Source organism: Drosophila bipectinata, chromosome 3R (genome assembly GCF_030179905.1).
Source record: "Drosophila bipectinata strain 14024-0381.07 chromosome 3R, DbipHiC1v2, whole genome shotgun sequence".
NCBI lineage: Eukaryota > Metazoa > Arthropoda > Insecta > Diptera > Drosophilidae > Drosophila > Drosophila bipectinata.
This window is the reverse complement of record NC_091739.1, coordinates 758,569-775,979: the sequence shown is the minus strand read 5'-3', so window position 1 is coordinate 775,979 and position 17,411 is coordinate 758,569. Positions and strand designations below refer to the sequence as shown.

The 17,411-nt window shown below is 39.3% G+C and overlaps 1 protein-coding gene across 1 annotated transcript; it reads right to left on the bottom strand.

Moving 5' to 3' along the window:
- Window positions 1-669: 669 nt before the first annotated feature.
- LOC138926732 (uncharacterized) lies at window positions 670-1,674 on the bottom strand. The gene has a single exon (XM_070281857.1). It carries the CDS (start codon window positions 1,672-1,674, stop codon window positions 670-672), a length of 1,005 nt encoding a protein of 334 aa, XP_070137958.1.
- Between the last annotated feature and the right edge of the window lie 15,737 nt (window positions 1,675-17,411).

Below are 17,411 nucleotides of genomic sequence, written 5' to 3'. Positions count from 1 at the left end.
TGTAACAAGACAATTTCCTCATCCCAGCCTGCCATCCATTGCTGGCTATGTGAGAACGTCGTGTGCCAAGTGTGCCGGTTTCACTGCATCAGTTTCGGATGCCATTTCCCGTAGGTCTGGGATACATTATTGTTGTAAAAATTGTCGTGCTGTGCAAGGCGAAATGAGGTCGTTCATGAGACAGACCAAAAATGGATTTAAAGAGCTTGTTTGGTCATTGAGCGTTTTCAATGCCGGGAAATAAAAGACGAATTTAATTTTAGTACGACGTTATAAAAATGTTTATTTCTGCCTGCAGATGAAGCCGGATGATCATCTGATAGACCAGCTTATGGTGCAAGCAGAGACGAAAGTAAAAAGTACAGAGAGAGGGCGGCCCGACAAGTCACTTCGAGCTAAAGCTCCCGAAAGTGGAGAGGGCGGCCCGACCTAGACATTGCCGAGCTAAAACTCTCTATAGAAAGCCCGTTGAGTCGAGCGGCCGAGAGAGAGTCGGCTTGCGATCAACAAAGCTTATGTACAAACTTAAGCCTAATAAATAAACATCATTACAACAAACATTACGTTAACATATTTAACATTAAAATTACACCGCTGCTGCCTGACCCGACATTCCCCCCTCCGTTGGGGCCTGTCCTCCAACTATATTCGTAAGGGGCGAGGTACAGCTTAATCAGCTCCCAGCGAAGCACTCCAACCCGAAGAGGGATCCGCTCCATAGCTCTGCCCAGCGGCCACATCCATAGCCTCCAAAGTCCTGCATCGCTGCTCCAGAAACTCTGCCAGCGACTCCCAAGTAGGGATGGCGTCGGAACTTGAAGAATTTAGACTCTCCTCCCACTTCACCTGGGTAGCTGGGTCCAACCGTTGAAGAAGAACCTGGACAATGATGCAGCCGGCTATCTCATTCGTCGAACCCAAATTCTTCAAAGTTCTCATATGGGCATTGAATTTGTCGGATAACCCTCGAAGACCTGTTATTGAATCACCTTCCACTAGAGTGAGGCCAAGAATCTCGTTCACATGAGCCTGAAATATTAAACGACGGCTATTAAATCGGTTATCCAACAAATTCAGCGCGACATCATAATTCTCATCGGAGACTTCCAAGGAGCGAACTGCTTCGAAAGCGGACTCCCGCAGGCAAGATCGCAACCTTTGCAGCTTTTCCACCTTACTGATGCTCGGATTACCGCCGACAATTGTACAGAAAATAGAGTAAAACTCAGGCCATTCAGAGTATCCACCGCTGAAGGTAGGAAGAGGCAAGGGAGGCAAAGCTTGAAACCTTTGACCTGACCCCGAGTCAACCTGCATGGTGGACATTCCGTTAGCTAAGGTGGAGTGGGCAGCAATTCGGGAAGAGCGAAGGGTCGTCTCGTGCTCAATTTCGGCCTGCATTGTCACTACCAGCTCCGAGACAGTCCATCGAAGCTCACTACTGATCTGCGAAATGTCCAAATCCTCAAGCTCCCCGTGGATGGCCTTGAAGTCGCTGAACATGGCGGCTATCTGACCATGACGCACGTTGAGCATGGCATCGTCCACCTTGGAAACAGGCTGAAGAGCTCTTTGGATCCTCTGCAAGTCCTGGAGAATACCCAGGGCCTTGCACTTTAGAACAGCACTACGGGTTGGAGTGGGTGCTCCTGTGTCTGCGCCGCTGGAGTTCATGGTTTATTTATTAAGTTCCGACCAACCCGAAGTAAATAATTCCGGCGCCAAATTTTTTTTTTTTTTTTTTTTTTTCTCCAAATTTATTTTGCCCGCGACGAACACGACTTGTCCCACTGTGCACTCAGAACCGTAGCGGAATTGTGGAACGTATATATATATGAAGTCTATGCGCGGGCGAATGCACTTGCTTTGTGGAACGTAAATATGTATGTTTTTTTAAATGTTTTTTCGCGGCTCAATAGTTTTTTTTTAAATTGTTAATTATATTAAGTAAATCACGTCGGGGTCACCAATGTTTGGTCATTGAGCGTTTTCAATGCCGGGAAATGAAAGACGAATTTAATTTTAGTACGACGTTATAAAAATGTTTATTTCTGCCTGCAGATGAAGCCGGATGATCATCTGATAGACCAGCTTATGGTGCAAGCAGAGACGAAAGTAAAAAGTACAGAGAGAGGGCGGCCCGACAAGTCACTTCGAGCTAAAGCTCCCGAAAGTGGAGAGGGCGGCCCGACCTAGACATTGCCGAGCTAAAACTCTCTATAGAAAGCCCGTTGAGTCGAGCGGCCGAGAGAGAGTCGGCTTGCGATCAACAAAGCTTATGTACAAACTTAAGCCTAATAAATAAACATCATTACAACAAACATTACGTTAACATATTTAACATTAAAATTACACCGCTGCTGCCTGACCCGACAGAGCTGATCACTGGTTTTCGTAAAATCAATGACCAGCTCTGTGCGCTTGACACTCAATTTAGTGGCCTTCAGCTGCTAAATGAGTCCCCTAAGCGTAAGAAATCCGCTGTTTCTGATCCGCCTCAGCCTGCTCAGCCGACATTAATGCAGCCGCTTATATCTCTGGCCACCCCAAGGGCTAGAACTGAGAAAAATTCGTCAGAATTTCTCAGGGATAATGATCAATTGTCCGATATGTCCGCCATGGCATCCCTTCAAGTGATGCCACAGGTCCTAGGGAACGAAACCCCCATTAGGGTCACCCAAAAGGGTATTCCACAGTCCGGACCACCGGCACCGACTGATGCTGCAGTTCTTGTACCTGCGACACCAAAACCCTTACAGGTGATTCCTCCATCGAAACATATATTTAGTTTCTCGGCTTGCCCCTGATACTTCAGAGATTGATATCTCGGCTTATATCAAAGCCAATACTAAAGCCGATATAAAGGTGGAGGACATACAAAAATTTAAATATAATTATACAAGGCGCACGTCTTCTTTCAAGATTCGTGTGCCCGCGCTGATGTTCAAGACGTTCTCTTGATTTGTTCTCCCAGTTTTTGGCCAGAAAATCTTTTCGTCCAAGAACATCAGCCTAGTTCCGTGAAAAAAAAAGTTAATAAACCAGTGGGAGTGAGACTTCCCAATATCGGAACCACTGACCAACCCTCACCCTCTTCTTTGGCCACTAACCCAAAAAACTAGTTTCCTCACTAACTCTTACCTATCAGAATACTAGGGGGCTACGTAGCAAACTCCCCAAGCTATATTCTGATAGTTCTTTCTTTGCATCCCATATAATAGCATTTACAGAAACTTGGTTAAATCCGGAGATCTTTAGCTCCGAAGTTTTTCCAAGTAAGTACACCACTTTTAGACGGGATCGATCTCAGCGAAGAGGAGGTGGAGTCCTCATTTCGGTAGACTCTACTTTTGCTTCTGAAGAGGTGAAATCCCAAGAGTTTGGTGATATAGAATTTATTTGCGTTAAAATCACTATGTCCGTGAAAGCTTTATACATTACATGTTCATATATACCTCCTATGTCTGAACCGCCCACATATTGGCAGCATTTGTCCGCTATTCGATACGTCTCTAATCTTATGACATATCGTGACCAACTCGTAGCGGTGAGCGACTTTAATATCCCAGAATTAAAGTGGTCCAACGTCGATAACTCACCATCTTTGTCACTTATCACTCACCATGACTTCACCGGTCGAATTTTACCGTGCATAACGCGGAATGTTATAGGAATTATATTGACCGCTGCCGGATACAATAAACGTAAACACGTATCTTTTTCATCCCTGCTTACGTTTGAAAATTCCTCTGCGACCTCTGATCAGGCCATTGCCGATCTATTCGCAGAATTTTTTCAAACAACTTATTCTCCGCCTAATTTGACAGATCAGCCTTACGCATGTAACATTCAAGCAGCAAATCTTATTTTCTGTCCGTTTTTTTCTGAGAACAACTTATTATCTGGTCTTTTAAGGGTAAGACCCATTTATTCGCCAGGCCCCGACGGAGTACCAGGCTGTGTGCTAAAATACTGCGCCAGGGCTCTGTGCAAACCTCTTCTAAGACTTTTCAACTTATCTTTGGAAACCTCGATTTTTCCACTTAAGTGGAAGGAATCATTTATAATTCCCCTACATAAAAAAGGGAAAAAGTCCGAGGCTACCAACTACAGAGGCATCTCTAAGTTGTCGGCAAAGTTATTTGAAAAATTAATTACCCCTCATTTGCAACACCTTTGCTCTTCGATTATCACTCCTTGTCAGCATGGCTTTATTAAGTGTCGCTCCACCACCACAAACTTATTGGTTTTAGGGTTTTCCTAAAGACCTCTTAACGTGGATCTCCAGCTACCTAGATGGAAGGACACAAAGAGTCTTATTTAAGGGGACCCCCCCCATTCTCGGTTTTAAAAAATCGATTTTTTTTTTTTAATTTAATTCGAACTTGTAACTATTCAAGAATGTTCCCTGAAAATTTCAAGTAAAAATTTTAAAAACTCTTGAAGATATAGCCGATTTATGGTGGAAGCCTCAGGCGACGGCGAGAGCCGTCTCAAAACTTTAAACGCGTTTTTCTCGAAACAGTGTTTTTACGACTGGCGCATGAGGGTACTCAAAAACTATTAATCCAATCGGTTCCAAATTTTAACACGTTATTCTATACATATATAGCTCTCGTATGAACTAGAATAAATCAAATCGGTGAAGATCTTCTTTACTTTACAACTCGAATTGTGGCTGAAAAAAATGGAAATTTTCAAAAAAAAATTTCAAAGTTCCGCCATTTTGTTAATATTTGAGCGAAGTTAATAATCCTAGTTCATACGAGAGCCAAACATGTACTTTTTCTAACCCCGTTGGAATTTTTGGATTCAGATGTACCAGTGAGCGGAAATCACATGCGCCGCCGAAAAGAAGGGCTTTTCTTTGATCACAAAAAACAACAACAAAAACAAAACAAAACAAGAAAGGAAAGCTAACTTCGGGCGGAGCCGAAGTTGATATACCCTTGCAGTTAAAACCGGATATATATCGCAAACATCGGATTTAGTTGGCCGATCCTTATGATTACATTATAATAAAACCAATTAATTAAATTACAAAATCTAAAAAAAAGTCCCAAGCTTCTATCGTCAAAAAAAACAAAGTTGTTATTTTTACTAAACACCAAATACCATTTCTGATCGTTCAGTTATATGGCAGCTATAAGATATAGTCGGCCGATCCTTATGAAATTTGGTAGGTTGGATCAACTGACCAAAAATAGAATCTGTATGGAATTCCAGCATTCTATCTTCAAAAACACGAAAGTTGGGTCATTTCCGATCGTTCAGTTATATGACAGCTATAGGATATAGTCGGCCGATCCTTATGAAATTTGGCACGTCGTATTGTTTTGCCAAAAATAGCTCTCATGTTAAATTAGAACTTTCTAACTTTAAAAACACCAAAGTTATACCATTTCCGATCAATCAGTTATATGGCAGCTATAGGATATAGTCGACCGATCCCGGTCGTTCCGACTTATATACTGCGTGCAAAGGAAAGAAGGGTGTGTGCAAAGTTTCAAGTCGATAGCTTTAAAACTGAGAGACTAGTTCGCGTAGAAACGGACAGACAGACAGACAGACGGACAGACGGACAGACGGACAGACGGACAGACGGACAGACGGACATGCTCATATCAACTCAGGAGGTGATCCTGATCAAGAATATATATACTTTATAGGGTCGGAGATGTCTCCTTCACTGCGTTGCACACTTTTGGACAAAATTATAATACCCTCTGCAAGGGTATAAAAAAATTCTGTGAAATGATTTTCTTCCTTTTTGTGTCTTAATATATGTAAGCACAGTTACAACCCTAAAAAATAATTTATGTTCATTTGCCAGCCCATTGAAAATCGTCAAAATTTAAAATCGAGAATGGGGGGGTCCCCTTAAAAACTTACAGTCCCGTCTGGTCCGTGCTACATCCGGCGTCCCTCAAGGAAGTCATCTTGGCCCGTTATTATTTACGCTCTTTATAAACGACTTGCCCCCTGCTTTAACGAACTCTCTAGTTCTTATGTATGCAGATGATGTAAAGCTTTGTCTTCAGTACAAATCCATCTCTGCCCAATGCAGTCTTCAGTCTGACCTTAATAACTTTCTAAAATGGTGTTTAGCTAATGATCTAATACTTAATGGATCAAAATGCAAACATATGTCTTTTTATCGTTCTTGCCCTCTGCAAGCTACTTATTCTATTAATGGGATTGCCTTAGAAAAATTAACCCAGGTTAATGATCTCGGCATCCTATTAGACATCAAACTTAAATTTACCGACCATATTTCCTTATTAATGGTTAATAAGGCTAAAGGAGTCCTTGGTTTTATCAAAATGTGGTCAAAAGAATTTAATGACCCCTATATAACCAAAACATTATTTATTTCCTTGGTCCGATACTGGAGTACGGTTCATGTGTCTGGAGTCCCCAATATGGAGTACATAAGGACCGCATAGAATCCGTACAAAAGAATTTTTTAATATTCGCACTTAGAGGTCTATACTGGTATGCAAACTTCAGCTTCCATCCTACAGTAGCAGACTTTTACTTATAAACTTACCTAGCTTAACAAATCGTAGGACAATGCTCGGTGTAGTTTTTCTGCATAACCTTATTAACGGGGATGTAGATAGCCAGCATTTACTAACACGCTTAAATTTCAACATTCCTAATAGAAGGACTCGAAACTTTAGTCCTCTGTTCCTTAGCCGTTGTAGTTCGACATATGCACTGCATGACCCTTTTAGGGTATTATGTTCGAACTACAATGGTCTCTACTCTATTACATCTCTTTCCTGTCCCTCTAATTTAAAATATAGAATTTTAAATTTCCTTACTAACTCCTCTTAGCTTAACAAATTTCAAAGAGCTTAATATGTACTAACAAATCGTTTCTCGAGCGCCCCTCGGTCTTCTGGGCCTCTAAGCTTTATGATGAATATAGGAATGCTAGCTGATGCTCTTATTGATGCACAAGCCATTTCCAAATTCTAAAGACCTCGAAAAAAAAAAAAAAAAAAAACAAAAAAAAATAACTCTTGCCAACAGGTGTTATTTTGGGCTCAGTAGGCAGTTCAATAGTAGAGCTCTCTCTCGACGCACAAAAACCACACTCTACAAGACGCTCATTCTTTCAGTACTCCTATATGATGCGGAGTGCTGGACAGTGACGCAGACAGATGCAGCTGCTCTTGGAGTGTTCGAGAGGAAAATTCTTCGAAAAATCTTTGGTCCAATCTGCGTAGACGATGTTTATCGCATCCGATACAACTACGAGCTGTACGGTGATGTTGACGTAGCCAGTCGAGTGAAATCTCAAAGACTTCGCTGGCTGGGCACGTTGCCCGTATGGATGAAGACGCTCCGGCTCGTAAGGTGTTTGATGCGGTGTCCACACTTGGGGTTACCAACTGGCGAAGCCGCGCTCAGGACAGAGACGCGTGAAGGCACATTGCGCTTCAGGCCGAGACCCGATAAAAGGGTTGTCATGGCCATATAATATAATAAATAATATACTTTCCATAGAAAGCGTGCATGGACAAATTTACTAGAATTTTATGATATTTTATATTAATACTATAAACAATACATATATGGCGGCTTTTGTATTGCCGCCGAGTTCTCACGATATCTTACAGGGTAAGCAATCCGCCCCTCGCAAGCTTGAGTCAGATATGAACAAATTCTCCCTGTCTGACCGTCAACTGCAAAAATAATGATAAAATAAACATCTGAATCCATCACATCACCGATGCTCCTCTTTTTGGAAATTTCGGTTGTTGTTCAAACTTCTTTGCTGATCGAAGCAATCCCAATTTGGGAACCAAGATCTAAAATGACTTCGGATTCATCATCGTAAAAGTTATAAGTCACAAGCTTGAAAAAGCTTCAATCCCGAGGCGATAAGAAATGAAAAAAACTCAAGCCTGAATGAGTCGAAATTAGGACAAAGAAAATAAATCTTTTGCTTATAACTCCAACTTTTAATAAAGATATATTTTATTTATCGTGTTGTTAATTCGCGCCCAACGGTGAAGCCCGCGTTATTAAAATATCGAAACAAAATAGATATTCGCGAGCTCCCAAATAAAAAAATCATAGACCCGAAACCATATGTAAATATAACAATCACGAACCAGTAGAAGATAAAACCAGAAAACAAAAAAACCCATATATTCCAACCAAATAAAAATACTCCGTACAAAAAAAATTTACTATACGTAATAAATTATTTAATATTTTAAAACTAAAAAATCAAATTTTTACCCAAAGTAAAAATTAGCCAAGGAACTAAAAATATAAAACTTACCCAGTTCACCTTCGACAGTCTAACCGATCGGTCGTGTTCTTCCGCGAGACGTCTACGTAGCGCAGCTTCAAAACAACAACACAAGCACAAAGCAAACGAAATAACGAAATCTTCTTATCTCTACTCCAACTGGAGCGACGGACAATTTTGGCAGAATTTAAGTGGCCTTAAAGTTTGTTGACCCCACAATGCTGGACCCTCCAGACATCTGGAGAAAACACCCTCCAGACGGTACATATTTGGTTGCAACCAGAACGGACGAAGATTCCCAGCCCCTGGCTGCAATCTGCCCGTTCATTATTAAGAAGACAATCGACAATACTATTTAAGGTGAAGTTTCAAGTTGTAAGAAAACCAAAGACGGCAATTTACTGATTAAGACTAAAAACTTATTACAAGCCGAAAAACTTAAGAAACACGTCAGTATGCTTTCCAACACTATATATGTCGATGTCCCGATTTAAATATCTGAACACCGAAGTCTTAACTCGAGTATTGGGATAATATATTCGAACGATTTGCGAGGAATTGATGAAAAAGTCATCTTGGACAACCTAAAGTCGCAAAAAGTTGAAAGAATCGAGAAAATATATAAATATATTCCCAACCAGGTTCTCAATAAAACTCCACAAAACGAAACGGGTCTAATTAAAATCTCATTTAAGCTAACCCATCTGCCAGACTTTCTCTATATTGGCTATGAGAGAGTTGAAGTGCGTACATTTATACCGCGTCCTATGCGTTTCAACAACTGCTTTAGGTTTGGTCATACCGCAAAGTTCTGCAAAAACACACCAACTTGCGCCAACTGTGGTCTCGATGCCCACGTTAACTATGAGAACTCAGATATTTGCCAAAACAAGCCGAATTGTATAAATTGCTCCCTTAAAAAACTCCCAACATCTGACCACCATGCCCGCAATAAGGACTGCCCTGTCTTCCTGTCGAACAAGGAAGTCCAGGCCATTAAGACCCTACAAAAAGTTGACAATAGGAGAGCCTGGTCCATATACAACAGAAGACACCACGATGGATCTCTCTACTCCTCAGCAGCCAAATCCAATCTAGCCAACTCAAACCAAACGTCAACAAGGAAAACAATAAGCTATGCCCCAAATGAATTTGAAACACCAACATCCAGGAACCTCGACCCAGACGAACCTATGTCATCCAGCTCGGAAACTCCCTGCTCTTCCCACACTGCTAAAAAACCGGCAAAAATCCTTCCGCTTAACACAACGAATAGAACCAAAAGTCTTTTTAAAAATGATCAGAGCGCAATTATCACCAGATCTAAACTTAAATCCCTTGCCTCAATTGAAACTAAAACAACACAATAACAATCATAATGACCCTAAAACTTCTACAATGGAACATGAATGGATACCTGAACAAGTACAACGAACTGCAAGTCCTGATTAAACGCTTTACTCCCAAAATCATTTCACTTCAAGAAACCCACATAACGTACACCCAACCAATCCCTATTCCAGTTAACTACAATATTTACTACACAGCCTCGCACAGCCCGGATGGCGGCGCGGCAATTTTAATTCACAAATCTATACAGCACAAATCCATCCCTCTTCAGAGCACAGTTGACTCCACTGCATTGGAAATTCAGTCTGTAAAAAAAATTTAATATAATAGCATCCTATATACCTCCTAATAAGAAATTCAACCAAATAGATCTCCATTCAATTTTACCACCAGGAAACTCCCCAAATCTAATTACAGGAGACTTCAACAGCTGGAATACCAGCTGGGGATCCCCAAAAATTAATCTGAAGGGAAGAATATTAGGAAAATTCATTCTGGATAACAACTTCATTATCCTTAACAACGGACAACCCACGCATTTCTCAACACATAGGACCTTTATACATATTGACTTGGCATTCTGTTCACCTGAACTTAAAGTATATTGCGACTTCAAAATCAGTGACTCCCTCCAAGGAAGCGATCACTTCCCAATCACCATCGAAATTTTCCCGAAAAATCAGAGAGCAAGTCAAAACTTTGTACAACGATTCATTACTAGCAGAGCTGATTGGGAAAAATTCGAGATGCTAACTGAAGACCTGAACAATAAAATACCAATATCACCAAACATTAATCAGGAAGCAGGCAATATCAAGAAAATTATTTTGCAAAGTGCATACGAGAGCATTCCACTCACGAGACCACCGAAGACCCACCACAATGTTCCTTGGTGGAATAAAAAACTGGAAGGTCTGAATAAGGAAAAATTTAAAGCCTGGAGAACATTCAATAGAGATATGTCCAACGACAACCTCATCCATTATAAAAAAATGAACGCAAAATTCAGAAGGGAATTAAAATTGAGTAAAGCCGATAGCCTATTTAAATTGACTTCGACAATCTCTCCTCAGTCCAAACCGGAAGCAATTTGGAGAAATATAAAAAAGCTCTGTGGTCTTCACAAAGCTACACAAATATACGCTATCAAGGATAACAGCAGTAGCGATCTGCTAACCAGCTCCGAAGATATTTCTGAAGCCTTCGCAAGCTATTGGTCACTCCGTTCAGAAGACTCCCAATTCTCCAACCTTTTCATTGAAGAAAAAAATAATCTAAATACGCTAAACTTTTTATCTCCACCACACAAAACTGCAGCGTTCATGGAACAGGATATAAACTTCCTAGAGTTCTCATCGGCACTAAATAGCTTAAAGGGTCACACCCCAGGTCAAGATAAGATTAACTATGACATGATACGACATGTCGCTGAATCACTGAAAATGAGAATTATCCGCTTTTTCAACAACATTTTAAAATCTTATATTCCTCAATCGTACAAAATCAGCACAATTATACCTATACACAAACAAGGTGCAGACAAAACCATGACGGAATCATATAGACCTATCTCCCTCAACCCATGTTTATCTAAAACCCTTGACAAAATAATCTCAAAACGGCTATGGTGGTTTGCTACAACCAACAAGCTACTGAACAGCCGTCAACTCGGATTTAAAAAAGGGAAATCTGCAATGGATTGTCTGCTTTACGCAGACGCTCTAAATAGCAGAGCCCTCGCTGAAAAAAGACACATATCCATTATATCTCTTGACTTCGCAAAAGCATTCGAAAAAATATGTTTGCATACCATCACAAATCAACTATCAGTATGGGGCTGCGGCCCATTAATTATCAAATACGTGATGAACTTATGTCAAAAAGGAAAATAAGAGTTCGTGCCAATGATAACACCTCAAGGACACACCCACTCCACAATGGCATTCCGCAGGGATCTCCCCTCTCGGTAGTACTTTTTCTCATTGCGTTCAACAGTCTCTCAGATATAATCGACAAGCACAAGGAACTTTAACACACAGCTTATGCGGACGATTTTAACATCTTAATACCATTGAATAAAGATAAAAACATTTCAATCAACCTCTACATGCTGTTTACTGAAATCAATGAATGGTGCCAAAAATCCGGCGCAATGCTTTCAATTTCAAAATGCAAACACATCCACATTTGCCGGAAAAAACAATGTTCATGCCAGGTCTCTACACAATCCGCAATTATAAACACAGTTAACGAACTAACTATTCTAGGTCTGTCTTTTAACACAAAATACAAATTCAAACCCCACTTCAATAAATTACACAAATCACTACAGAAATCATCAAATATAATAAAATGCCTTTCCAGCGGAAAATACAACAGCCACCCCAACACCCTTGTTCAAATCGTCAAAAGCCTATGTATTTCCAAAATTGATTACGCTTTACCGATATACGGTAACTCCTCTAAGTCACTTATAAAACCAATTAAAACGTTAATTAACTCAATCTTGGGAACATCTCTGGGAGCCTTCTGCTCTACACCCACTTTCAATCTATACCTGGAATCTAACATCGAACCATTAGAAACCAGAATCGAACACTTACAAACAAAAACAATTAACACTATCATGCACGCAAACGACACACCTCTAAGAAAAATTATCCAACAGATAACCAAAAACAACACAAAAAAATATCGAACCTCAACGGTCGACCGGTGCATTTCTCGAAGTCTAAAGCTAGAACTTCCAACCTCTCTTCCTTATAAGCCTAAACCAATATTACCGCCCTGGTTTCTAGATATCAATCTAATAGATACCCGACTAAGCCGTCTAAAAAAATCTGATACAAACAAGGACATATTTGTCCAACAATTTCTAGAAATGAAACACCAGCTCATGAGGAAGAACGTCACGCTCCTGTTCACAGACGGATCCTTGAACAAGGAAATAATTGGCTTTGCAGTAACGACGGAAGACGATACCCTTAAACAAGCTGTCCTCCCAAGCTACTCAACAGTCTACACGGCAGAGGCGATTGCTATTCTTGAAGCCATTAAAATAGCAGTCAAGATTAGAGGGAAATTCTGCATCTGCTCAGATTCCCTATCCACATTGGAAGCAATAGCCAACATAAACAATTCCAGCTTTTATGTATCGTCAATCCGCGACCTTCTGCTTAAACATAAAACATCAAACTCCTATGGGTCCCCAGCCACGTCGGAATCAAGGGCAACGAAAATGCCGATGCAGCAACGAAAGGAGCGACCATCGCTCCACTATTTTCTACAACAAATGTTAACCGTGGAGACATCAACAAACAATTAAAATCTGAGTCCCTCAAAAAAAAAAACTATAATCTTGCAAAAATCATCGCAGTGGTACCAAAAAATTAATCCTGAAGCAATAAGCATAGCCGGCTACAGTAAAACTGCACAGACCTCCAACCTCCCACGAAGAGAGATTACCCACGAACATCGCTTCTCACAGATACCAAACTATCAATGCCAGTTCTGCACCACGGACTCCATATCAATCTCCCATATCCTTGACGACTGCCCCGCCCTACAAACACATAGAACAAATTTTCCAAATTTTAAACTCTCGGAACTATTAATTGACCCTAATCCTGCAAACCTCCAGCTAATTCTAAACTTCCTTAAATCAGCTAACCTTTTGCATCTCATATAACTTATATGTTATTAAATTTATAAATAATTTAAGTGTAAATAACTTGTTACCACACGTGTAAATAATCATTATTTGTTATAAGTTTAATTTATAAGCAAATAGTAACACCTTCCGGCCGAAAGCCACCGCAGCTATGGCCGATCCCCGCCTGTACCTAAAGTTTGCAACTTTTGAGTGCAGAGTGCAATAAATAAATAGATAAAACTTACCATGAAACAAAAATAAGAAAGGAACAACAAACAGGACTAACATCACATATGGTAAGGACCAACACAACAAACCATAGGAAGAGAAATATCATTTTTTTTTACCTATTTTTAACATATATTTATAAACTGCGTTTTCATATCAAAAATATATTATTATTATATATTATTATTGAATATTAAAAAAAAATATACTATAAATGTATATTAAAAATTTTTATTTAAAGAATATTTGAAAAAACGAATACAAACAAAAGAAAAAAAAAACACTTCAAAATTACCGACTTAAATTCCCCATTCGACCACCCACAGCGCTTACAGAGAAATACCCGAGCATGGCGAGAAGCCCCCGAAACGGCAATGGGACTTTATGTTCGCAAAAGCCGTAGATATTTTGAACCCTAACTATTCTTAGAAACAAAATAAGAGGCACGGTCATAAACTTGGACGCAATTTTGGCAAGACTCGATTTCGTCTCCAGCGTTAAGAGGCCAATCCACATTATTGAACAATAACTAACAATGAAACATCTTAGAACTCTGATACTTACCAAAATTATAATGGGCAAACCCCAAATTTTTAAAACAGTAACAAAAACTTTTTTCAGTTTGATATATCTCAAAATAAGAATAATACTTATCAAAATAATAACACTTGGTATAACACTTATCAAAAAACTAAAGATCGGACACAGGGAAATAACCAATATCAAATTAAGAGTGAACCAAGGTTTGTGGACCCCAGTATCCAAATCCAAAATAAACATAATAACCCCAACAGCCAAACATATTCTATTAGTGGGCAATATCGAAATAAAAATGTTACAAAAAAAAACTCTATTTCAATCAGGCAACAGATCATCCAGTAAATCGAACTCAAATCGATCGAACCGAGTCATTAGCTCAAATGCTCAAAAAAAAAGGGTTTTCTGCTATCCACTATACAGATAAACAAGAAAAACGTGGAAGAAATGGAGCAACTTCCACAAAATTTAACACAACCCTTATTAGGAAGTCGAAAAAGGAGCCTTTCCTTTCTTCGAAGGATCTTAAAAACTATATGAACGCATCCTTCACGAGTCATACCATTTGCAAAAGACTGATTAAGCGTGGCTTGAAAGCGCATTCAGCAAGGAGAGTTCCTTTTATGAGCAAGAGACATATCGAAAGGCGACTCTGCTTTGCCAAAAACCAAGAGACCCGCCAGAACTGGAAAAATTTCCTTTGGTCCGATGACACAAAGATTGATTTGTTGAATCTTATGGTAGATCAGATCTTAGACACCCAAACATCACAGCATTCGATCCCAAATACACCAAAAAGACAATCAAACAAGGAGGCGGCAATATAATGCTATGGGGATGTTTCTCTGCTTCAGGTGTTGGTCCACTTTATCGGGTACAAGGCAATAGGTGTTCTACAGACTATGTAAACATAATGAAGGACGTTATGTTACCATATGCCAAAAAGGAAATACCTTGGAAGTGGGAATTAATGCAGGATAACGATCCCAAACCCACATCCAAGCTTATGAAAAATTAGTTCCAGGACAATAAAGTCGACGTTATGGATTGGTCAGCACAGTCACCCGATTTTAACCCTATTGAGCATTTGTGGGGCATCCTAAAAAAACGTTTAAATGGGTTTTAACCAAAAAACAAGAAAGGAAAGCTAACTTCGACGTAGCCGAAGTTGATATACCCTTGCAGTTAAAACCGGATATATGTCGCAAACATTGGATATAGTTGGCCGATCCTTATGACAATATGATAATAAAACCCAATTTATAGTAATACAATATTTAAAACAAGTCCCAAACTTCTTTCTTCAAAAATACCTAAGTTGGTATTTCTACCAAAAACCATTTCCGATCGTTCAGTTATATGGCAGCTATAAGATATAGTCAGCCGATCGTTATGAAATTTGGTAGGTCGGATTAATTGACAAAAAATATAATCTGTACCAAGTTCCAGCTTTCTATCTTCAAAAACACAGTTGGGTAATTTCCGATAGTTCAGTTATATGGCAGCTATAGGATATAGTCGGCCGATCCGGGCCGTTCCCACTTATATACTGCGTGCAAAGGAAAGAAGGGTGTGTGCCAAGTTTCAAGGCGATAGCTTAAAAACTGAGAGACTAGTTTGCGTAGAAACAGACAGACGGGCAGACAGACGGACAGACGAACATGCTTATATCAACTCAGGAGGTGATCCTGATCAAGAATATGTCTCCTTTACTGCGTTGCACACTTTTGACCAAAATTATAATACCCTTTGCAAGGGTATAATAACGAGCAATTGTTGGAGAAAGTCCAGGAAGAGTGGTACTCCATTTAGCAAGCAATATGCTCCAATCTGGTGGAGTTTATGCCTCGTAGGTGTGCTGCACTTTTGAAAAACTATGGTAACGGCACAAAATATTAAAACTAAATACATTTCATGGTAAATTTTGCTGAACTAGTAAATTTAGAGAAGGATTAATCACTTCGTTTCTATTTTTATTTCCAGGTCAAAAACATAAAATTTAACTTTAGTTTAATTTTTTAGCTAAATGAATAAAGCTAAATGGATTTCTGTTTTCTAGTATGTAAGATAGATACACATATATATATTACAGAAAAATTAAAATTTTTACTCCTTACCACGTTTCCTATTAAAAATACGTATTTGAACCCAAAGGGAAAATTCGTTTCTTTTATTTTAATCAGGCCGATTCTGATTAAATTAAGTACGTCGTATTATTTTGCCAAAAAATGCAGTCATGCAAAATCTTAACTTTCTAACTTTAACCAACACCAAAGTTATAGCATACTGATCAATCAGTTATATGGATGCTGTAGGAAATGTTCGGCGTGCAATGAAAAGAAGGGTGTGTGAAAAGTTTCAAGTCGTTAGCTTTAAAACTGAGTCTAGTTTGCGTAGAACAGGAAACTCAGGAGCTGATCCTGATCAAGAATATATATACTTTATAGATGTCGAAGATGTCTCCTTCTATGCGCTTCACACTTTTGGATAAAATTATGATACCCTCTGCAAGGGTATAAAAAGCATTTCTTTATGTGAGGGGCCGTTGGGCCGCCGCTCAGCTGAACTTAAGGGCGCATCCGCGCTGAAGAGCGCACCCGCGCGAAAGAGCTCATCCGCGCTGAAGAGCGCATCCGCGCTCGCCCCTCTATGCACTCTCGCTCTTTCGTCGGCCGTCGTCGGTCGTCCGTTTATTCTTTTTTAAGTTAATTTAAGGGGTTATATACAGTTGTGATATATGAAAAAATCGATTTTTTTTATTGCATATTCTTTAAGTATATTCTATTGGGAATACTCTCACAAAAATTCATAACGATCGGAGCATTAGAACCGAAGCTGTAGCTATTTATATCGCACTATCTGCATATAAAACTTGAACAAACTTGAAACTTTAAACGCGATTATCTCAGAATCTTTTTTTTTGGGAAATTACCTTTGCGGTGGACACGATTACTAAAAAACTACTAATCCGATCAACACCAAATTTTGACCACTTATTTATTATGATATTAGCTAGTCCGTGAACGAGGGATTTTCAATTATTTTGAAAACTCCTTTTTTAAAGCACAAAAAACGAAAATCTTATACGTTGAAAAAGTACATTTTTTGTTAAAAACGTCGCCATTTTTTTTTTAATCAAAATTTTTAAAAATCCCTCGTTCACGGACTAGACAATACAATGTACTAACTAAACTTTTTTGAATTTTGGATTTCGGATGAACCGTATTCGAGAAATCTTGTCCACCGCAAGACACCATCGAAAAAAGACGATCCGGGAATTCGGCTATAACATTTTTGTTATGTAATATTTTTTTATGAAAAAATTTAATTAAGTACCCAGAAACATGTACTAAACAACGTCGGTAAAACATTTTT

Bases quoted from the DNA above. Each gene is read 5' to 3' on its own strand.
- LOC138926732 (XM_070281857.1), bottom strand. From the start codon at position 1,674: ATGAACTCCAGCGGCGCAGACACAGGAGCACCCACTCCAACCCGTAGT.